Source organism: Arachis duranensis, chromosome 4 (genome assembly GCF_000817695.3).
Source record: "Arachis duranensis cultivar V14167 chromosome 4, aradu.V14167.gnm2.J7QH, whole genome shotgun sequence".
NCBI lineage: Eukaryota > Viridiplantae > Streptophyta > Magnoliopsida > Fabales > Fabaceae > Arachis > Arachis duranensis.
Genome location: NC_029775.3, coordinates 16,886,311 through 16,910,208, shown reverse-complemented (window position 1 = coordinate 16,910,208; position 23,898 = coordinate 16,886,311). Strand labels below are relative to the sequence as shown.

Below are 23,898 nucleotides of genomic sequence, written 5' to 3'. Positions count from 1 at the left end.
TTGAATGTTTTGGTGTTTTTTTTATACTGCACTTTTTTTAAATTGATATTAATCAAATTAGATTGTTTGATTTATTTGAAAAGAGAAAATACACTACAAAATTAGAGGATTTGATTTGTATGTATTTTTAAATTTTTTTATTTTTAAAAACAAAAATTAAATGGTCTAATTTTAATATTAAAATTTTTTTAATTTTTAAAAATATAAATAAGACGGTCTAATTTATGAACAAAACAATACAAAGAAACAGTATTTTTTTTTTTTGGACGTGGCCTTGGGCCGGCCAAACAACCCGGCCCAAGCACCAGAAACTAAGAGACCCGCAACCCGCAACCCACCCAGCCCCGCGCCTGACCCTGAAGCTCCCTAACCCTCGAAGCCTCTGCCTGGACTTCTCCCTCCTTCACCGCGAGGTAACGATGATGCATGTTGATGAATCGGAGCTCCTCCTCTCCCGATGCCTATGAGGATTGAATTTGTTTGTGTTTTATGCTGAATTGACCTGTTGCTGCTCCACACTCCCTGATGTTCGTCCCCTATCTTCCTTCCAGAACCCGTTTCAGGCGCTGCACCTCCTTCCTTTCGACTCACTCGGATCTGTCTTGCAACCACCGTTGAAGCCTCGAAATGATCATCGCTTCCTCCTATCTGGCTCACCGCACTGTGTTTCTCTGCCTGAGCGACAATGCCTCCTCCTCGATCTATGCTTGCTCTATTGGAGATTGACTCGTGGCTGTCCCTCGTTAGTAGGTGCAATGGTTTGGTGTGATGCTGTTCCCTGGTTATCTCTGATGGCTTGTCCCGGGTTTCCGTTTCTAACCCTCCAGGTAACGTTTCTTCCATTTGCATTTGCTGGTGGGTGGTTGACGCAGCATCATTGTTGGCTAGATCCTGTATACCTTGAATTTGTCTATTTTGGTGATGCTGAATTGTTGCGAGAGTTGCTTCTGATCTGATTATATTCCTCACTTGAATAGGTGGGTTCATTGTCCACTGTCTCCCGAGATTATTCTCCGCTGCCATCGCTGCCAGTTGGTGAGCTAGTTTGTTGCCATCCCTTGGAGTCCAGGTAGCTCCAACATCTGGAGCCTCTTCCAGCAATTGGAGAATGTCTCGAATGATTGCATCTGCTTCAACTATGGGCGTTCTTGCCTTGATTGCCTGAACTAGCGGTAAGCAATCAGTTTCGATTAAGCAATTTGGAATCTGAATGTTCTTGATGAGTATGAGTGCTTCTCTATATGCCTGAGCTTCCGCTGTTAATGGTGATGTTGTCTTGAATGTTGCTGTTATCCCAGTGATGACTTTTCCTTGCCAGTCCCTTACTACCGCTGCTAGAGCTGCTGTACTTGTGCCCCTATGGAAAGCTGCATCCGTATTCACTTTCAATCTATTCTTTGGCGGCGGTCTCCAGGTAATTCTCTTTCTCACTCCGCCTCTGTTTGTATCTGGAATGTTTGCTCTACTGGACTCCTGAGTTGCTCTCTGATATTCTGATGTTAATAATTCTGATTGGATGATTACCTTTTGTGGGTTGATTTTTGTATGCTGAAATATATACTGGTTTCTTGCTTTCCAAATACACCAAGAAAGACACCCTAGATTGCTTAAAATTTTCTCTTGTTCAGTTCCTGTTTCTGCCTTTATTCTTCTGATTTTGTCCAATATCCATTCTCCAAAAGATCTTACATTATAGGCCGTAGGAACGATTTGAATATTAGATCCGAACCACACTGCTCTAGTCCATGGGCACAAAAGTAGCGCATGTTCAATTGTCTCCTCCTCTCTCTGGCATATGCTGCATGTGGGCGCCACTGTAATTCTCTTCTGATGCAGATTCTTGTTTACTGGCAAAATTCTATGTACTGCCTTCCATAGGAACATTCTGACCTTTTGAGGCACCTGTAGTTTCCAAATAACTTTCCAAACCTCCCTCCAGTCTTGACTGGTTGATGGCTTGCAGAATCTTCCCTCCTCCTTCAAATCCTTCTCCTCCTTAGCAACATGATAACCGGTTCTCACAGTGTACTGTCCATCCATTCTGTACTTCCAAACAAAGTGATCCTTCTTATTGATCAAGCTAATAGGAGTCTTAGTTATTAGTTCTGCCATGCTTCCCTGGAATAAATCATGAATCTTTCTCCTGTCCCAACCCTCCCCGTCTATAATCAGCTCACTGACTTTTCTAGTATCTCCTGCTCCATCTCTTCTCAATTTTCCTATCCCTGCTACCCAATTGTCTTCCCAAATATCAACCTCCGTACCATTCCCTATACTCCAACTTCCTTTCCTTCTAAGGAAATCCCTTCCTTCTAGCAAGCTCCTCCATATCCATGAAGCACTCCTTCCTTCTCTCGCCTCCCATAGGCTGCAATTCGGGTAATAGATGGCCTTTAGGATCCGAACCCAAATAGCATCTTCCTCTTTTAACATCCTCCAAGCTTGTTTTGCCAGTTGTGCTATATTTTGGCATTCTAAATCCTTGAATCCCAGCCCTCCGCTATTTTTGCTCCTTGTCAATTTTACCCAACTCTGCCAGTGAATGCTTCTTTCCTTGCCATTGCTTTTCCACCAAAATCTGGCCACTGCTGCTTCAATTCTTTTGCAAAATGATTTAGGGAATTTAATGATATTCATAGCATAGACTGGGATCGCCTGTATTACCGCTTTTATCAAGATCTCCTTTACTGCTTGATTTAAAAGCTTCTCTTTCCATCCTTGCATCTTATCCAACATCTTCTCCTGTATCCACTCCAAAGCCTTATTCTTGGATCTTCCCCATCTTGCTGGTAGCCCTAGGTATCTTCCCGGATCCTCCCATGATGCCATTCCCGTGATTTCCTCAATATTCACCCTCCTCTGTATTGATACCTGCCTTCCAAATATCAACCCTGATTTGTCAGTGTTAATTCTCTGTCCTGATGCCTCTGTATATTTATTTATAATTTGAATAATTTGATAGATCTCCTCTTCTTGTGCCCCTGCAAAAATAATACAATCATCAGCAAAAAGCAAGTGGGTAATAACCGGTGCTGTTGGAGCAAGTCTAATTCCGGATATAAGATTTTCCTCCCTCGCCTTATCCATTAGAACTGTAAACCATTCAGCAGCCAAAATAAATAAATAGGGCGATAGCGGATCTCCCTGTCTGAGGCCTCTCTTTGGAATGATCTTAGTCGAATGCTTGCCATTTATTTTAAATCTATAGCTCGCGCTTTTCACACAACTCATAATCAATCGGACCCATTCTCTGTTAAAACCAAACTTTTCCATTACCCTTTGTATAAAATTCCATTCCAGCCTGTCATATGCCTTGTTCATGTCTAATTTGATGGCTATGTCATTGCTATCCTGATTTCCTTTTTTGTTTAACTTATGAAAAGCTTCCTGCACAATAACTATATTATCCTGTATAAGTCTTCCTTTTACAAAGGCACATTGGACTGGAGATATAATGGCATCTAATACTCTTCTTAACCTCCCCACCAAGATTCTCGTCACTATCTTGTACATGAAGTTGCAACAGCTTATGGGTCTGAGCTGATTCAGGCTTTCCGGTTGGTTTGTCTTAGGAATCAAGACAATAGTCGTTTCTCCCAAGTCCTCCGGTAAGCTGCCTTCCCTAAAAATCTGTTTGACCACGTCACACACTTCTTTGCTCAAAATCTCCCAATGTTGTTGAAAAAATAAACCATTTAGTCCATCGGGGCCTGGAGCTTTTAAGCCTCCCATGCTAAACACCGCTTCCTTTATTTCCTCATCATTGATGTTTGCCATTAACTCCTCATTCATTTCTCTCGTGATTCTCCTAGGAATATCTGATACACACTCCTCCAGGTTCCTATTTTCTTCTGACGTAAACAGCTTGGTGAAATGCCTTTCTACCAATCTCATGATATTTGTTTCCCCTTGTATCCACTGTCCTGTCTCATCCTTTAATTTCTCAATTCTGTTCCTAAGTCTTCTCTGAATAGTTGTCGCATGAAAGAAGGCTGTATTTTTATCTCCCCACTTTAACCATTTCAGCCTAGATCTTTGCCCCCAATACTTCTCTTCTTGTTTCCAGAGCTCCGCTATTTGCTTCCTTAATTCTCTCTCCTTTTTTTGCTCCTCTTCTGTCATACTCGCCTCCTGTATTTGATGTAGCTCTGTTTTCTTCCTTTCTATTTCTTTATATGCTCTTTTGAACTTCCTCTTGCTCCATTCTACTAACTCCCTGATGCATCTGTTCCTCTTTTTTGTAAATTGATTCCAACAGTTTCGACCACCTTCTTCCCTTTGCCAGCTCCTTTTGATCACCTCTTTACATTCCTCATGTTCTGTCCAGTAAGCCTCGAACCTGAAGTCCTTTTTTATCCGGACTCGTTGCTGTGTATCCAAAATTAAAGCACAATGATCTGAAGTAACAGCCGGAGAGGCTCTTAAAATGACATTCTGATATATTTGTAACCACTTCCAATTCACTAACACTCTATCTAGTCTTTTCCTAGTGATGATATTATTCCTTGGATTGCTAAACCATGTGTACTTACTGCCTTTAAGATCAATATCTATTAACCCATTATCAGCTACGAACCTTCTGAAAGTTTCTAAATAAATTCTAGGTTGTGGATGAATGCCTACCTTCTCATCTTGGTATAAAATGTCATTGAAGTCCCCCAAGTAAGCTTGAGGTACTTCCTTATCCATGTTGCTTACCGTAAGCTCCTGCCATAGCTTCCTTCGCTTTTGAAACACTGGATTCCCGTACACAAAAATACCCTGCCAATTCAAATCATGGTTAATATTAATATTTGCTTTAATGTAATTATCACACCACTCATAAATATTAATATTTATATTAGATTTCCATATCAGACTTAGACCACCGGACAAGCCCCGGGGTTCCACACAAAACATATATTCAAAATTAAGCTTTCTTCTAATCCTATCCATTTTTTCCTTACTAGCCCTAGTTTCCATTAAAAACACTACTAGCGGCTTTACTTTTTTACATATCTCATACAACTCAGAAATTGTCGGGGTAGCCGCTATTCCCCGACAATTCCAACTTATAATACTCATGGTTGAGGTTGGGGCATGTTAAGGCCCGCCTCCTCAGCCATATGTATTCCCCTACTCTGCCTGGGCACATGTATAGCTAACTCTAAATCCCCAATTTCCACAGCTGTGTAGACATTCTTCATTTTCTTGTACTCCTTGTCCTCTTGTTCCTCCTTGCTATCATTGTATGTAAGCATCGGCACTTGGCTGTTGTCTCTTTTCCTTTTCAAGGTCAAATTCACTTCCAATTTCTTGGCTAAATTTGCTTCCCACTCAGCTTGTTTCTCTGCTGCTTTGTCTTCATCTTCATTACTTGCTAATTCCACAAAATATACATTTTCACCCACGCTACCATGTTGACTTACCAGATCCAGCTCTCTGTTCTTTGTCTCCTTGGGTGGCTTGCTCAGTTCATTGTCTTGCATACCTCTTCTCCCCACTTCCTGGTTTCTTCTGCTGTCCATTCTTACTATACTCACCTGCTCATCTTTCTTCCTTGCCAACATAAGCCTTTTTAGTTCCTGGCCCATGGTTTCTTTTTCTCTTATATCCTCCTGGCCCATTTTCCAGTTTTCCGTTTTGAAGCTATTCACCTCTATTTCTTCTGTTGGAACTTTGTTCAGCCCACTCCCTTCAATATTCCCTGCTTGTAGAGGATTTATGTATTGGATGGGCCTGATATCCATCCTCAGTCCATTTCCACTTGTCTTCTGTGCCTCCTCCCCCTTGGATCCTTTGTGGGCCTTTGTGTTGCTGGCCCATTCCAACTTTCTTTCTCTTATGTCCATAATAAGGTTTTTAAATTTCATCGCTGCTCCTAGGTCACCCAGTATATCTCTGTCATCCCGAAATTCAGGGATTTTCTGAGCTTCCTCTACCTGCTCTTCTACCTCTGCCATTTCTTTCTCTAACCCAATTTGGTTCTCCCATACGCTTTCTTCCCTGATTTTCCGCTGCTGAGCCTGCTCAGACCTTATCCTGCTTTCTTCCGAGCTTTGCTCATCACTCTCCTGTCTGGGGTTCCTTCGCTCACGCGCCTGATCGTCCTCTGTATCATTTTCTTCCTGCTGTTTTGAAGTTCCTCCTCTCCTGTTTGATCCTGGTCTAACTTGGAATACTCCCAAACCTGGAGAATACTTCTTCTTGGATGGATCCCAACAGGCCATTGCTGTTGGATTTTTGCAGTATTTTTTCTCATGCCCCAATATACCACAATTGAAACAGTAGCTATCTGGTAGCCTTTCATACTTGAAGAAGACCCACAGTGGTGGTATTTTCTCTCTGTCTAGCCAGAAACCTGTTGGTAAGGCTTTGGTAATGTTGATGCTAACCCTTATCCTCAAGTATGATCTCCTAAGAACACCATCGACTTTTGGATCTTCTACCTCGGCCAGAACCCCTAGCATCTCTCCAATAACAATGCCTGTCTCCTTTTCTATGAGGTCATGTGGGATACCATGCACTTGGATCCAGAATTCCATGAAATCGTGATCCACTTCAAACACAGATTCTCCCTCCCTCCATAATCTGAGGTTGACCATATTTCCCTTGACATTCCAAGGGCCGTTCTGCATAATCTGCAACCCTTTCTTCCTTTCCTTAAAGCTGAATAACAGCTTCTTTGATCCAATATCAGTGACTGCCACTTCTTGCGGGTTTCCCCACATTCCTAGTAGCGCATTTTTGTACGCTTTGATATTTATCTCCTTGTCACTTATTACCTTCCCTACTATGTTTAGGCAGTCCCTCTTGTATCCTAACTCACCAGGTTTGTTGAGCTTGATGACTTTTCCTTCAATGCTGTTCATGTTGTGAACTCTGAATAAGATGATTGTCTATTTCAGGTTTTCGGCTATGTTTGTGAGGATATGACTATGTGTGTTAAGAGAAGAAGGCTCCCTGTTGGAGATGAACCAAAAGTTCACCGAAGACTCTCCTAATGAGAGAAGAGAAGCTCTCCAATTGAGAGTTGTATAAATGTTACAGTGCAGTTAAATTTCAAGGTTAACTTGATTGTGATAGAAAAGGATTACATCCACAACAGTATAAATCACATCTCTTTTCACATGATTTTTTTTTGGGGTCAGATTTTCACATGGTTTTTGTACATGGGAAAAATAATAAGCGGACCAGAGGTGCTATGATTCCATCAAAAGAAAAAAAAAAGGAAGAGAGCATTGAATGTAGCCATGCAGGGCCTGAAGGCCTAAACCAAACCCAGCAACTCTTTTCCAACCATCTATAGTCTATCTCTATCCCCAATTCGCCACAAGAAACCTTCACATCCATATTTTATAACGGATTTAGATTCTCTAATTTTAAATTTTACTTTAGAGAATAAATGAGATCTTTCATAATTTATTTTATAGATGAAGCTAAAAATAAATATAAAAAAATTATTTAAAAATAAAAAATTATATTTTATTCTCTAAAAAAATTTAAATTTTAGAAAAACCAAATCCTTTTATAACAACTTTATCAGAGAGAGAAAGCCCGCCTAGTAGAAGGGTTTATTCTAACTTCTGAGCTAGAGGTGGTGGATTCTGGTTTGGGTCCAGGTAGGATTTCCTCTTCAAGGATCTTATTGGGCCATGTTAATTTCGCGCTTAATTACTTTTGCATCGTCCTAGTAACAACAATATATTTAATCATTATTCGATTTGTGTGTGTCATGGAGCAAGCTAATCTTTTTTATGGGTGAATGTACTCTATAAAAATGGAAGAAGGTGAAAATTAAAATGATAGTATTTTAATTTTTTAGAATCAAACTTATTTAGGAATAATTTTTTAAATTTTAAATTAAATATGGGAATATAATATTTTTATCTTAAAATTTTTAAGAATTATTTATAATTCTTTTAACTATACACTTTATATTTAATCAAATCGGATTGGATTGATTTAATGATCAGCTCACTAGTTTATTTAAGTAAATATTAGAAGCTTTAGATTTTACTTTATGCATTTAACAATTTATTGGCCAACAATAAATTTTATTTTAAGTCAAATGAATTAAAGAGAGATAATTAAGCAAAAAGAAAAAAAAAAGACTCATATTTTTTTCAACCAAATGTTAATAGTTTAATTTTAAACATAAAAAATATTTTTAAATTTCGAGCCAACTCCGTCAAAATTGAAAATACTTATAAGTTAGCTATAGATTAATCATTACATTTATAGTAGTACTTGAACCTAAATAAATAAATAAAAATTTAAGATTTTTGGGTTTGGTCCACTCAAGACCAATTTTGATTGGATTTTTTTATATTTTTCCTTTTCAAGTAATATTATGCTTCTATATATATACTCTTAAATAATAATTAATTAATAACCCGTCTTACAATGAACAAATTAAATATTGAAAAGAGCATGACGCGACACCTAGTTGAACTGTTTTAGTTAATAATGGAGAATGCATACACGTGGTTTGTGTCTCAATCTTGTATCATTATATGCATGCATGAGAGTGGTTCCTCGATGATCACCACAACAATGGTAATGAATGGTTGATGAAACGATGAAGAGCGATTATGAAGCCAAATTTCATGCATCACAATTCCACCAACACAAACACCACACACACCCCTCACTCTCCATTTCCCACCCATGCATTCATTCACTCACCAACACATTCACATTCTCAATTATCCCTTTTCTTATATTACAAGTAACTAAGTAATAACTATAACAAACCCGTTTTAATTAATTAGAATTAGAATTAATTAACACTATTATCTCAGCATGAGCTCTTCTCCCGCCTCTGAACTTATCCACAGAGCCCAAAGCCGAGCCCGCAAGCCCACCACCGACCCACCGCACCCTCCCCAGCCCGGAGCACCAATGTCTCGCGCCTTCCGCAACCGCATCCCCTTCCTCCTCGTCGGCATCGCCATCTCCGCACTCTTCTTCCACACCTTCCCGATTGTCGCCGACTCCTCCGAGCCCTCCGCCACGCTCCCGACACGCCGCGTCCTTCTAGAAGATTCCAGCTACGCAACGAAGACAACTTCCAAACCCGACGCGGTTCGCGTTCCCGGCGGCGTCAAAGGGCGGAGGAAGAGGATAGTGGTGACCGGAGGGGCTGGATTCGTCGGGAGCCACCTGGTGGACCGTTTGATTGAGAGAGGAGACAGCGTGATTGTGATCGATAACATGTTCACGGGTAGAAAGGAGAACGTGCTGCATCACCTTAGGAACCCTAATTTTGAGCTGATACGACACGACGTCGTTGAGCCAATACTTTTGGAGGTTGATCAGATCTATCACTTGGCTTGTCCTGCTTCACCTGTTCATTACAAGTATAATCCTGTCAAGACTATCATATCCTTCCTCAAATCATAACCCAATTATTATTCTTATTATTGTCTCATCATGCATGACCTTTAACATCACATACACATCAGAGATATTCACATATATTAAGTATGCTGTTAATAAAAGGATCATATTATTCATGAATTGGTTTAGACATTTGTATTAGTACTAATATGCTAAACAAGAAATATGAAAGAAAAAATAAAAAAAATACATGAGTGTGATGGATACAAGAACAGATGACTCTACAAATTTAGAAATTATACTTTTGGAAATAGATTAATTTTCATTATTTTGTAACATTTTTTATGTTGTAGATGATTGAGTTAAATGATTTTTCTTTCTATCATGTCAATTTTGTTTCTTCAATAAGATGCTTTGGTTTTGCAATTTTATAATTATCAGATTTTTATTTTTACTTTTATTTTTCTCATTTTATTCTTTGATAGACACAATACCAAGTGATGGTTTTATACTTCTGTATAAAGTTTAAAAGAAACTTTAGTAAGCATAGATAAAAAAAAAATAATAAATAAATAAACAATAGCTCACCATTTATAATGACTAAACACATATTGGTTGGAGTCCTTGATTCTAATGTGTGCACAAGACGAATGTGATGGGAACTCTAAACATGTTGGGGTTAGCAAAGAGAATCAACGCCCGGTTTTTGCTTACGAGCACTAGTGAGGTGTACGGTGATCCTCTTCAGCACCCTCAAGTTGAGACTTACTGGGGCAACGTTAATCCAATTGGTATAATATTATATATTAGTAATGAGACTTAAAAATTATTATCACGTTTTCATTAATATCATTGCTATTGAATGTTTAATTTATTTATGGGGTATTAATTATAGGTGTAAGGAGTTGTTATGATGAGGGGAAGCGAGTTGCTGAGACTTTGAGCATGGATTATCACAGAGGTGCTGGTATTGAGGTTTGTAATTTGTTCACACTTCATATACATTAATATCTTCAAATTGTTGTTAGTTAATTAATCAATGAAATTAATTAAATTGTTGTATATATAGGTAAGGATTGCTCGTATCTTCAACACATATGGACCAAGAATGAGCATTGATGATGGACGTGTGGTTAGCAACTTCGTTGCTCAGGTAAATGAAACTCTCAACCTTAGTTTTATTGGGTTTGGTTTTGTTGCTTTGTTAGTTGCTACACTATTTGCTCCTTGTTCCAAACGCTTTTTCAGGCATTGAGGAAGGAACCAATGACTGTATATGGAGATGGGAAACAAACAAGAAGCTTTCAATTTGTTTCAGACCTGGTAATTCTTGTTTTCTTACCTATAGTTTATACAAGGTACTATTGCAATTGATCCATCATCTATTATTGGATTGAATTTCAATCGAAGAGTTAGTCCTTGTTCTCTATATGAAATAAGTATATTTAAGAAGATTAGAGGAAATGTTTGACATGGGTTTGTGTACCCAACAGGTAGAAGGCCTAATGCGACTAATGGAAGGTGATCATGTTGGTCCTTTCAACCTCGGCAACCCTGGTGAATTCACCATGCTTGAACTTGCTCAGGTATATGTATATACTAGCTTGAACTATCTTGCTTCATCATCTTCATAATATGGTGAAGTCTCATGTGTAATTGTCTTCATATAAAGTTGATAGTTGAATCGTTAAATGATTTGATATATTTAACTAAATTGTCATTCAACGATTTTCAACTATCAACTTTACATAAAGACAATTTCACCTTTTCATAAATATTTGTATAAGAACTCAAAAGGATATGATATGAATTTGAGTATTTGGTTTAATTTGTGCAGGTTGTGCAAGAAACCATAGACAAAAATGCCAAGATAGAGTTTAGGCCAAACACAGAGGATGATCCTCATAAGAGGAAGCCAGACATTTCCAAAGCCAAAGAGCTTCTCGGCTGGCAGCCCACCGTGTCCCTCCGCGAAGGACTTCCTAGAATGGTCTCTGATTTCCGACAAAGGCTATTCGGCGATTCCAAAGGCTCTCTTGACGGTTCTCTCTCTGCAGAATAAAGTCAGGAAGAAAGGAAAATCACACAGAAAAAGAAAATAAAGATGCACAGAATATCAAAATCTGGCCTGCTTAGATAGCTATATTAAGATTATATATATATATATAGATATCTATTTATTACTCCAATGGATAGGATATACATATATTTGGCATCAAAATAAGCAGCATCAATGCCATGGCAAACTTGTTTCATTAGAGATATATTTTTTTCTTTTTTAATTGTATTTTATAGTATATTGTATTATACTACCCTCTTGTAGCATGTATTCCAAAAAAAAATTCTCTGCTAAAATTTTTAATCTCAGGTGGAAACGTGTTATGAGAATAAATGGATGAATTTTTATAACTCAGTGACAGAAGTAAAGAAGAGGTTAAATGCGGTACTTAATAAATAAAATTGTATTCTCTTACATCATTATGCTTCATCCCTTTTGAAATCTATCACTTGATTTGTTTCTTCACTGAAGTCCTAGCTAGTGCTATTTGATAAGATTTTTGCAGATATTACACCTTATTCGTTTACAAATTAAAGATCATTGAAAAGGAATAAAGAAGTTGGAGCTTGAAAGTTGAAAGCAGCAAAACACAAAATGTGGACAAGGAACTAAAACTCCACAATAGTGATTAGCAGCTTCAACTTATTTTCATATCAGTTACTTGTACAGGGTACATGTTAATTGTATCCCTCCAAGCACTGCCATTGTCCGGGGTCACGTCCTGTAAACATTTCCACACAGCGCTGCTACACTTGAATCCGCTTCCAATGGCGATTTGCCACACCCTATCGCCACGTTTCATCCTCCCTTTCGCTTCTGTGTAGCTAAGCTCATACCAAATCGAAGAAGACGACGTGTTTCCAAATCTGTAAAGGGTCATGTTGGATGCTTCCACGTCCTGTTTCCTTAACCTCAAGCTTCTCTCGATGGCATTTATGACAGATCTTCCCCCGGAATGTATGCAGAAATGCTCGAAGGCGAGATTGAAATTTGGAGTATAGATGCTTGATCTTCTTCTATACAACACCTTGCAGCATATAATAGAAATTACATATAGGAATTGCTCTCTCAATGGCAAAACTAATGGCCCTAGTGAAGCTATGTTCTTCTTCAATGTATCTCCGGCCACATGGACAACATCCTTTGATATCGAAATACCTTCTTTGTTTTCTGGATCCACATCCTGGTAGACACATCTATGAGCTTGATCATCTTGAGCATTGATCGTTCTAACAATATGTTGTAGTTCATACTTTGCTTTATGTTTATCATTAACCTTGCTAGACATCAATATAGCAGCACCACCCATTCTGAAGAGACAATTAGTCAGCAACATGGAGTGTACTTTACCTGTGTACCAATTCAGATTAAGGGTCTCTGAGCTCACAATTAGAGCTAATGAGCCCCTATGAACCCTCAACAAGTCCTTAGCCAGACTCACCGATATGATTCCGGCGCTACACCCCATACCTGATAGGTTGAAGCTCATGATGTTGCTCCTCATCTTGAACTTGTTAACCACCATGGCACTAAGAGATGGTGTAGGACAGAACACACAACTGTTGGTGATTAGTATGTCGATGGATTTTGGGTTGATGTTGTTTCTCCAAAACAGGTCTGAGATTGCTGAACACATTATGGTTTCGGCCTCATCAAGGGCTAAGGCAAGAGATTTTACTTTTGGTATCTGTGCTAAAGATGAAGTAATGGCTGTTTCCTCGCTGAATCCAGATTTCGCTATGATCTTGCACTGGAAAGCAACAGACTCTGGATCTAAATCATCTAAGACACTATTCTCTTCAAACATGGCAATAGGTAGCCTATGAGAACTAGGTGGACGGTAGCAGGTAAAGTCTATCAAGTAAATTGGTGCTTTTCTTCTGTATGCAAAGTAGAGGATTGCTAGACCTGCAACCAGTACCAGTGCAAAATGATGTGAAGATGGGAAAATAAGATCAATGATAGTGCTGACATGCTGTGTCAACATTTCCAATAGAGAATACAAATTGTAAGGTTCTATTTTGCCAAAATGTTTATGAAGTTGAATTGTAATGGAAACATTTTTTAAGCACAAAGGTTGATCATGTAAAACATGATGGCCTGAGATTAGGGACATTTTAGGAAAAGTAGTTTGGCATGACTTGAGAAAGAGAGTCCAATGGGAAAGAAGGGCACGGATTCCATGTGCCGAAGATCTTTGGCACACCAGTGCGCATAGCACTTATTTTCGGCTGATCGGTGTGCTTTTAAATGCTATCTGTCGGATCTCTCTCGTTCTTTTAATCCAATGATAAAGATCACATTTTCTCTTCCCTCCTTTAATTGGTTAATGGATATCTTGTGTCAGAGGGGCTATTTTACAAATTTATTTTGTTACTGGTTAGTTTTATTAAATCTGAAAACTATTTGGGTTTATGTAAAATTAGTTAACGATTTTTAAGATGGAATTATTTGAAGCTAATGATTCTACGTTACGATTAATCAGAGACGATTGGGTTGGGTTGAAAAGGAAGGATTTTCACCGTTGACGTCATTTGACGCATACTAGAATCGCGCGGACGTTTACGATTTCCATCACTGATCATCAATAGAGTTGCAGGAAGTTCCCCCACCCCATCCCCTCGCGGAATCACACTGCAAAGCTTTGCCCACTCGTTAGTTCGGAAGATGAAGATCTGCATAGTGTCCTCGCCGGATCGAAAAAGATCACCGTCGGATAACAATGAGAAGTAAACAGTCGCGTGTCGTGGCAAGTGTGGTTTGGTGACCAGCGAAGCAAAAATTGCTGTAAACTGATAGGTACCGGTAACTGGCGAGACCACGGGCACACGTTACGGAGGACTATTTAATATATATAGAAAACCTGTTAGATACATTAATTCTCACCATATTTTGAATGTGAATTTATGTATATTTATATTGATTAACCTTTGGCTTTTATTATAGATTTAAATTCAATTAAATATTAAATTTCGGTTTTCAAATAGTTTTAAATTTGATTTTAAATTTATTTTGAAACTAATTTAAGATTCGGATCATACTCGCATTAACCACATTGATATTTTCAATATCATAATTACGTTTGCACTTTCTTCGATGTACATACGAACTCAGCATTAATTAATCATTTGGAATTCTAATGAATAGTAGTGTTTGATTTGTTGGATGATTACCATTTTAATTTTTTTGTTAAACAAAAAGTCAAAAATAAGATTGGTCAGATTCGTCTACTGGTCATTAATTTTGAAGTTTTTATAAGAATGGAACACTTTATGAAAAAAATCATAAATAAATTTACATTTTAAATTAATTTTATATTCTAAACCAATTATTATAAGCTAAGTAATTCGGTTCAATTAATTTTATTAATTATAGTTATATGATATCGAAAATAATTTTATTAACTATAGTAAGATATCATATAAAATTAGTACTTTTTTAAAATAATTGTATAGATTATAATAATATAATTTAAAAAATTAGTTATTTTTTAATAATTTTATAAATTATAGAAATATGATATGAGAAATTAGTAAATTTTTAAAGTAATTTTATTAATTATATTAATATGATGAGAAATTAATAATTATGTTAAATTAATTTTATTAACTAGTCACCAAAAATATGTATAAAGAGTCACCAAAAAAAATTAATTTTATTAACTATAGTAATATGTCATGAAAATTATGTTAATATGATATGAGAAATTAATTATTATGTTAAATTAATTTTATTAATTATAAAAATATATCATGGAAGATGATTAATTATATAGAGTATGAATAAAATATGTAATTAGTGTTTTGTGTTTTTTAAAAAAAAAAAGATAAATATTTTTTGTTACACAAATAAAAACCTCATCAACCTTGAACGATAAATTCTAAATTAGTAATTTTAAGAGTAGTTTAATTAATTTTATATATATTGAAAATTAACAATTTTATTACATTAATTTTATTAATTATGGTTAAATGATATAGAGAATAAATTTATCAATTAAAATTTTTGTAATATTTTCTAAAAATTATTTTGTTTTTCACAAAATCTAATAAAAGAAAGACAAAAAAAATAATAAGATTGATATTTGCATATATAAGATAAGAGTAATATTTTTTTTTACTAAAGATAAGAATAATATTACAAAAAAATATTTTAATGAATAGTTGTGTTGGATTTGTTGGATAATTACCCTTTTGAATTTATATTATTTTATATTATTCAAATTTATATCATTTAAATTTATATTATTTTAACACTTTTTGACTATTAAGTTTAAAAATTTCTAAAATAGACATAAATTTATATCATTCAAAACTATATTATTTTAACTTTTAAAAAGAATTTAAATTTATGTGTTGAAATTTAGTATTTTTTGTTATAATTTGTTAGTACTCTTTTTATATTTAATTATATCCTTCTAATGAAATTATATTATAAAATTAACAATAATAAATAAAATATATACTAATTTAAAAATATATAATAAAAAATACACAAAATCATATAAAAAAATAAAGTTCTATAAAAAAATATGTATTAATAAAAATAATTAAAAAAACATATCAATAATAAATACTAAAAATTCTATTAAAAAAATACAATGATATACATAAATGAACATAAAAAAAATTCTAAACAAAAATATCCATACTATTAATAAAAAATAAAAAAAATTGACAAAAATTAAAACTTAACAAAGAGTACTAATAATAATATTAAAAAAATATTTGTTTGTAAAGCATAGCTATGAAAAAAATTCAAGAACTCTATGATTGTTTTTGGTATTTTTTATTATAGATGAAATTGAATAGCAAAATCGGTAGAATGTCAATTAATTTTTTAATTTATGAAGTGAATGGAGAAACTAAACGCAAAAGCTACAATTTATTGCTTCTGGTAAACGGGAGTTCAAACCCAAAATCATGTTCGCGCGTTCAAAAGAAAAAAATTAGCCAAACAAAAATTAGAGCGTTAAAAAAGATTGAACGCATTTCTTGTACTTCCAACGTGTTTACCAAACACACCCTAAGTAATTCGGTTCAATTAATTTTATTAATTATAATTATATGATATCGAAAATAATTTTATTAATTATAGTAAGATATCATATAAAATTAGTAATTTTTTAGAATAATTGTATAAATTATAATAATATAATTTAAAAAATTAGTTAATTTTTTAGTAATTTTATATGAGAAATTAGTAACAATGGTTAATTTTTTAGTTAATTTTTTTAACAGAGCTAATGTATAATTTATTGAGAATTGATTTATTGTCTAAATTTTTTTTATAAACTTTATAGTATGTAAAAATAGTAATCTTATTTTTTTTATTTAAAAAATTAATCATAATTTTTTATTATGTAATTAACTTAATTAATAATCTTTATTATTGTTTTTCTAAAAAAAATTATGTTTATATTATTTGTATATTTTTTAATATTAATAAATATGTAGGTATTTGTACTATTATATTTATTGTCTTAGATAATGGCTTAAGTTACTTATTTCGAATGTTAAATAATATAAATTATATTTTATATATTAAATTCATCAATTTATTCATATTAAGAGGAGAAAAATTATATAATAGATCGTATGTTATAAAGATTAGTTAATTTATATATAAATTATCTTTAGAAAAATAAAAAAATAATTTATCACATATAATAATCTTTGATATATGTAGTGTTATATATATTAGGATGATCTATTTTAATTATGTGAGTAATTATTATTATTCGCTTTTTCATTAAGATAGTAAATAATATTTAAAATTAAAAAAAAAGATAATTAGAATTTTTTTAGTTTGATTATAAAATTTATTGTAAGTTTACCTAACTTTTGTATATACTAAATTATTATTTACTAAAATAATTTGATATTTACTTCAATCAAATCAAATGATTAATATAATTAACTAAATTAATTAATTAACATAATTAATTATAATTAATCAATTTATATAAATTACAATAAATTGTGAGATTTGAATGTTTAATCAAATTAATTAATTGATATTATTAATTAGTTATAATTGATTTACTTTACAGAATTGATAGAAATAAATTGGGAAACACTCTCAGAAGCATGCCACGTCAGCTCCATCATTAAGTGCAGAAATTCGATTTTTATATAATAGAATAGATAGAATAGATAGATAGATAGATATAGAATATTAATCACATAGTAAGATATTATAAAAATGAGTATAAATAAAAAGTACATAGAGAGGACAGAGAATACATAACAAATTATTTTTTAATAATTTTATTAATTATAGTAATATGATCTAGGAAATTAATTTTTTTTAAATAAACTTATTAATTATGTTAATATGATATAAGAAATTAATTATTATGTTAAATTAAGTTTATTAATTATAAAAATATGTCATGAAAGATGATTAATTATATAGAGTATGAATTATAGTAAGATGCTATAAAAATTAATAAATAAGATAAATATATTTTAACTAAGTTGGACTAGTCTAGTCATCTAGTGATTAGCTCAATAACTCCAAACCTTCAACTCTAACCCTTAACTTCTAACTCCCAAACTCTCATAATTAGTGTTTTGTTTTTTTAAAAAATAAGATAAATATATTTTGTTACACAAATAAAAACCTTACATAAATTCTAAATTAGTAATTTAAAGAGTAATTTAATTAATTATATATATATATTGAAAATTAATAATTTTATTACATTAATTTTATTAACTATGGTTAAATGATATAGAAAATAAATTTTTCAATTAAAATTTTTGTAATATTTTCTAAAAATTGTTTTGTTTTTCACAAAATCTAATAAAAAAAAGACAAAAAAAATAAGAATGATATTTGTATATATAAGATAAGAGTAATAATTTTTTTTACCAATGATAAAAAACTCAAATCCAATATCTTAAATGAGTACATGGACATTTGAGTCATAACTCGAGTAATATTTAGATATATAAAACATATTTTTGTACATAAATCAATACGAAATAAGAGATTAATTTTAAAATATTCAGATGTGCTTACAATATTTTAATATTTATATCCACGTATATTTTAATATGATATCAGTATTATTTTAAAGATAATATCTAATACAAATTTTAATTTTTAATTTTTAATTTTAAGTTATTTTAGTTATTATAAAAGTAAAAAATAATACTCAAAATTAATCCCATTAAACTGCTCAATAATTTATTCATAAAAAGATATAATTGTATTTGTATAAATGATAATTTATGGTTCAAAAGATATAATTAATGGTTAAAAATGACCGAATCTCATTTTAAGTTTTGATGGAATATTCTTTTTAAGTTTTGACGGAATATTCCAAACCGCGTTTGAGAGAAACAGGGGTGTGTGGCCATGGCTAATCAGCGGAATTTGAAGGAACAGTACAGAACATTCTAAACCAAGAAACTCTCAAATAGGTCTTTCTCGGTGACAAAGATGGTGTTGGCAAAACTACATGCAGCTCAATACTCTCATTCTTCTCGTCACTGTTCACGACTCTGTTCTCATAATCTCTACCGACCCAACTCAGTGAACTCACAATCTCAGCGATGCTTTTTAACAATGATTCACAAAGACTTCAAATTTGGTCAATAGCTTCACTAATTTCTATGCTATGGAAGTGAATCCCACTGTTGAGCATAAGGATGTGGGCACTTGGAATGTGAGCAATGGATTTCAGGCGTGTCCAATAAGAAGCTGCCGAAGCCACCATGACTGAGTCGGGGAGGAGAAGGAGTTGGTAGCGCGACGAAGAAGCGAGGAGGAGAGGTCTTGGAGATTCAGTCGTTGTTGGCGTTGGAGATAACGGAGGAGGCTGTGCGCTTACACGGCAGAGGAAGGGGAGGAAGAAAACTTGGAGGAGAATAGTAACAGCAGTAATAGATAATTAAATATGAGTAATCATTTAAAAAATAAAAAATGACCCCGTTATTTTATGTGCAATTGCAAAAAAAACCTCCAAAAGACAAATATTTTTATTTTGACACTTTTTGGCTAATGGATGCGCCAAACACGTTTTTGGCGTTTGGATGCGCTAACAGGAAGCGCGTACCGAATCCGTGCCCGGGAAAGAAATACAAGAGAAATGGCTGTGGTTGGTAACATGATATTCTTTTTTTACCCTTTATTTTCCCCAAAATATATGCTCTTTTTAAGTTTTTTTTCCCAACCTCAAAAGGATCAAAATTGGACACTTTTTGCAAACAAATGCAATAACAGTTTGACATTTATATGAAGACATTGCATATATTAAATCTTATGTTTATACTGTTATTTTCTTTTTATACATGATAGTTTGGTCTCTCATAATTTTAAGAAGTTGGTGACTTGGTGGTTCTTCATATCCATATGATGTAGGTTAGCCTAATTTGACCTCCACCCATTCTTCATCCCCCTAATTAAAAAGAATACAATGGCCTAACACTCACTTCTCAGAACAATAAGTAATCTAACGGCATCATCGTAAGCAATTAATTCTGGTAACTTGGTAATGCATGCCAAAAGCATATTCTTACCCACATAGAAAGGTACTTGATGATTTGCAATATGCCAATAAACTTGCTTTCCGTTGACTTTCACACAATCATGCATAGCCCAGGCAGAATAACAGGATGTGTTATTCAGTCCAATCAGAGCATTTCAATCTCCAATGCTACCCAATTAGGCACTTGATACCATCATAATAATATGAACTCTCAATTTCAGTGCTTCTAACTTCTAAGTTGTAACGACGTTTTTTGGGCATCAGTTGTAACAACAATTTTATGGTACCCAAGTGATGCATTGTTAACATGGGCAAGTTCAAAAAATGCCAACTTGAAATCCTCAGGTTTTCCACTTGACCACCCTTGCTTGCAACCATAGCTGTTGCAAAATCAACATTGATGGTATGCGATCAGCTGGAGGTAAAGGAAACATTACCCTTATTGAGAGGCACGCCAAAGATTCAAGTGCTATAAGTGCCTAAGGGTCTAAGTATTACTTCAAATAGCTACCTCTACCAGTAGTCTCTGCAAGAGCAAAAACCACCTTCAAATTGGTGAAAACGGATGCGATCCCTCACGATTATTTCTCTGTTTAATATTCTGGACACAATTTTTATCCAATTATGACAGTCTTGACAGATACGAAGATTCTTGAAAATTCTGATTTTAGTTCCAGGGCTAGTTTTCAACACGGCATAGACCAAGGCCAACTTCTCACTATGAAAGTTTAAATTTTCCTCTTTTTCCTCTTCGGAAACATCCATCAAAACCAACTCTGTCATGGGAGCAAAGCCTTCCAGCTTAGCCCTTTGGTTCAGTCCTTCCAACACTCTGTAAATTGCTTTCATTTCAGCATGCGAGTGATTGGCTGCCTTGAATTGGTGAATGCTGCCCCCCAATTCAATCCAACTCTTACCCTGTTTTTTATGAACTCCTCCCTTTTTCATCATCTGTCTCACCCTCTCAGCACTATCCCAGTTCTTTAAAGAGCAATACATATTCGATAGCAGGACGAAATCACCACTCTCAAGACGTGATATATTGGCAATTGCAACTTCACCAAGTTCTTTCTTTCTATGGTTTCTACAAGCACTCAAAAGTGCTCTCCAGATAACAACATCGGGCTCAATTGGCATAGCTTTAATCATGTCATACGCGTCATCCAAAAGCCCTGATCGTCCTAACAGATCAACCATGGTACCATAATGCTCAAGTTGTGGCTGAATTAAAAATTGGTTCTGCATCATATCAAAGTACTTACGACCTTCTTCAACCAATCCACAATGGCTACAAGCTATCAGAATCCCAATAAAAGTAACACTATCAGGCGAAACATTTTCCATCTCCATCCTAGAAAACACTGCAGCTGCATCCAAAGCAAGCCCGTGAATTGCCAACCCATTAATCATAGCATTCCAAACCGACACATGATCGCGCACACCATCTTCAAAAACACATTTCGAAACATCAATTCTACCACACTTAGCATACATGTCAATCAATGCAGCACTCAGTATATAGTTCAGCTCAATCCTCTTCTCCACCATCAAAGTATGCACCCACTTGGCATTAGCAAGAGCCCCAAGGCGTGCGCACGCAGTAACCACAGAAGCAAATGTGAACCCGTCGGGCTCAACTTTAGCATTCAGCATCCCCCTGAAAATGCTCAGTGCATCAACAACCCGCGAGTTCTTCACGTACCCTCCAATCATGGTGTTCCAAGAAACAACATCTCGAACAGGCATTTTAACAAACACCTTCTTGGCAACATCGCATTGCCCAACTTTCATCAACCTTTCAAGTATCAAGTTCATGTTGAATAGGTTCGAAACATGGGTGAAAGCATGATGAACAACGTGATTTGCAATGTGGGGTAGGTGACAGTTAGCATAGGTTGAAACCAGAGAAGAAACAAGTGATGGGTACGTAGCATACCCAAGTACTACAACCCTTGCATGGGTTTTTGCTGCAGTTTTGGAATCCCTGGAAACTCTGCATTGTTCAAGAACCCTGTGGAGTACCCTGTGATCTGAAACAAGTATAAAAGCTTGAAATTAACGGTTTTTGCATTAAAAAAAATGAACTTTGTTGCATAGAAGTGGGAATTGGGAGAAAGTGAGAAAGAGAATGTGGGTAGGTGTACATACCTGTGAGAGAATAGCAATGGGAATGGAAAGGGGAAGAGAGAGACAAGGAACGATTAGGGTTCCAAATCGAATAGCATGATTCGGAAGAATGAGGAAGCTTGTTAGTGACAGTGAGTAAATGTGTTAACTTGATCATCGTCGTCGTCTTCTTCTTGAGCAATGAGCATATTCATTTGTCCCTCTTCTTTTTCTTTCTAAACAACATAATTTTATTACTTTTATTATTTTTTATTTTATAAAATTTTAAGAACCAAAAATATTTAAAATAAAAAACAAACTAAATGCATCTTAAAACTTTCTTTTTAAGCAAAAACTTAAAATTCTAATATTAGGGTAAAGTAAATATTTATATTAAATTTAAGGGTAAAGTATTATTTTTGTCTTTAATATTAGGTTGGAATTCTAATTTGGTTCCTAACATTTCAAACGTTTTACTTCAGTTTCAAAAATTTTTTAATATATTATTTAATTTTAAAAAATATTTAAATAGATTCAATATTGTTACATCATTAAATTTCACACAAACATTTTGCATATTGAAGAACTAATAATATTCGATTTCGATATGTAAGTAAAATTAATTCATTAACAATCACTTTTTTTTTTATTTTAAAGCGTTGATGATTAATTGTTAAGATTTAGAATTTTATAAAAAAATTTAAAAAAATGTTATAAAAAAGTTTTGGTTATATTTTTTTAACATACAAAAAAAATATGACTTATTTAATACTCATTCTATTAATTATTAGGATCAAATTTTATGGTAAGATCACATTAAACTTATTTAAAACATTTTAAGATAAAAATAAGATGTTTAAAATATTAAGAACCAAATTAAAATTTACCCAAAATATTGAGAATCAAACTAATACTTTATACTAAATTTAAAAAAAAAAACGTGTGTTGCACATAACAAATTTTGTTCAATAGATTTTTTTAATAAAAGAATAATATTCACTCCTTATCAAACTTCGCTCATTTCTATAGTATTAATTACCCCCACATTTCGTCTCTTGCATTGCCAAGGATATTCTAATAATTTCATTTATTCTTATGAATATAACGTAAAAGATATTCTAATTTATAATCATCAACCAAATGTGCCAAATTGGTGTAAGGAAGCTAACCAACCACTCCCTGCAAATTTCCTTAATTGTACATTAGACATTATCACTCGTTTGTTCCTGGATTAATTTGTTAGTCTCCTAATTCCTATAATGCTAGTGAAATTAATGAGCTTTTAAGAATTTGTTAGTTAATTTTTTGTTGGAATCAAAGCTACAATAGAAGGAATTAAAAGTTGGAATCGGTTCAATGATGTTTGAGACAATATTTGTTGTGTAGATAAGTCTTGATTTTCTTCTCTAATCATCCTCCAAAGTAGTCAAACTATCAACCTCTAGAATTATATCATTCCAACGTTGATCCTTGCTCACCTAAACACCCCATCAAGCTATTGCATGTTGGATTTTTTTTTTTTGTTGTTGTTGTCAAAAGATAGATAATTTTATTAGATGGAATAATTGGTTTACATCGAACTACAATCAAAAGAAAGAAGGGAAGTTCTACGGTGCTTATCACACAAATAAGCATACTATACTGATCTTAGGTGTCAAGTCACTGGGGATTGAAGGTAATTTTTTTTAAATAAAAATAAAAAAGATTAAATTAAAGAAAAATATTTTAAGAAAGTCAGTCACACATACATCACGTTAATTTATAAAATTTATAATCTGAGACCAATTTTTTTAAACGAAAAAGAAAAAATATTAAATTATAACAAAAAAATCTCAAATTCTAAAATATATCTCAATAAAAAACTAACTATTACGTCCATATGCAAAATTTTTTCAGTAAAAAAATAGTTTATTAC

At 33.8% G+C, this 23,898-nt stretch overlaps 4 protein-coding genes across 4 annotated transcripts; 1 reads left to right on the top strand and 3 right to left on the bottom strand.

Moving 5' to 3' along the window:
• Positions 1–366: 366 nt before the first annotated feature.
• On the bottom strand, positions 367–4,935 carry LOC107483570 (uncharacterized). Its single transcript, XM_016104188.1, has one exon. The coding sequence runs from the start codon at positions 4,933–4,935 to the stop codon at positions 367–369; it is 4,569 nt and encodes a 1,522-aa protein (XP_015959674.1).
• Positions 4,936–8,549: 3,614 nt separating this feature from the next.
• On the top strand, positions 8,550–11,760 carry LOC107483580 (UDP-glucuronic acid decarboxylase 2-like). The gene is made up of 7 exons (XM_016104197.3): positions 8,550–9,363; positions 9,965–10,112; positions 10,217–10,296; positions 10,391–10,474; positions 10,570–10,644; positions 10,815–10,907; positions 11,159–11,760. The coding sequence occupies exons 1-7, from the start codon at positions 8,785–8,787 to the stop codon at positions 11,381–11,383; spliced, it is 1,284 nt and encodes a 427-aa protein (XP_015959683.1). The 5' UTR covers positions 8,550–8,784; the 3' UTR covers positions 11,384–11,760.
• A 7-nt stretch (positions 11,761–11,767) lies between these two features.
• LOC107483590 (probable 3-ketoacyl-CoA synthase 21) lies at positions 11,768–20,335 on the bottom strand. Its single transcript, XM_016104205.3, has 2 exons — positions 19,909–20,335; positions 11,768–13,288 (listed from the first exon to the last, which is right to left on the bottom strand). The coding sequence occupies exons 1-2, from the start codon at positions 19,982–19,984 to the stop codon at positions 12,018–12,020; spliced, it is 1,347 nt and encodes a 448-aa protein (XP_015959691.1). The 5' UTR covers positions 19,985–20,335; the 3' UTR covers positions 11,768–12,017.
• Positions 20,336–20,389: 54 nt separating this feature from the next.
• On the bottom strand, positions 20,390–22,198 carry LOC107483589 (pentatricopeptide repeat-containing protein At5g50990). Its single transcript, XM_016104204.3, has 2 exons — positions 22,026–22,198; positions 20,390–21,907 (listed from the first exon to the last, which is right to left on the bottom strand). The coding sequence occupies exons 1-2, from the start codon at positions 22,159–22,161 to the stop codon at positions 20,391–20,393; spliced, it is 1,653 nt and encodes a 550-aa protein (XP_015959690.1). The 5' UTR covers positions 22,162–22,198; the 3' UTR covers position 20,390.
• Between the last annotated feature and the right edge of the window lie 1,700 nt (positions 22,199–23,898).

Excerpts from the sequence above, each read along its gene's own strand:
- LOC107483580 (XM_016104197.3), top strand. The coding sequence starts at position 8,785 with ATGAGCTCTTCTCCCGCCTCTGAACTTATCCACAGAGCCCAAAGCCGA. Across the intron at positions 10,475-10,569 it reads TTAGCAACTTCGTTGCTCAG|GCATTGAGGAAGGAACCAAT; the intron begins GTAAATGAAACT and ends ACGCTTTTTCAG. Across the intron at positions 10,645-10,814 it reads TTCAATTTGTTTCAGACCTG|GTAGAAGGCCTAATGCGACT; the intron begins GTAATTCTTGTT and ends TGTACCCAACAG.
- LOC107483590 (XM_016104205.3), bottom strand. The coding sequence starts at position 19,984 with ATGCATGATTGTGTGAAAGTCAACGGAAAGCAAGTTTATTGGCATATT. Across the intron at positions 13,289-19,908 it reads TCAAGTACCTTTCTATGTGG|GTCTAGCAATCCTCTACTTT; the intron begins GTAAGAATATGC and ends TACTGGTTGCAG.
- LOC107483589 (XM_016104204.3), bottom strand. The coding sequence starts at position 22,161 with ATGATCAAGTTAACACATTTACTCACTGTCACTAACAAGCTTCCTCAT. Across the intron at positions 21,908-22,025 it reads CCATTGCTATTCTCTCACAG|ATCACAGGGTACTCCACAGG; the intron begins GTATGTACACCT and ends TACTTGTTTCAG.
- LOC107483570 (XM_016104188.1), bottom strand. The coding sequence starts at position 4,935 with ATGGATAGGATTAGAAGAAAGCTTAATTTTGAATATATGTTTTGTGTG.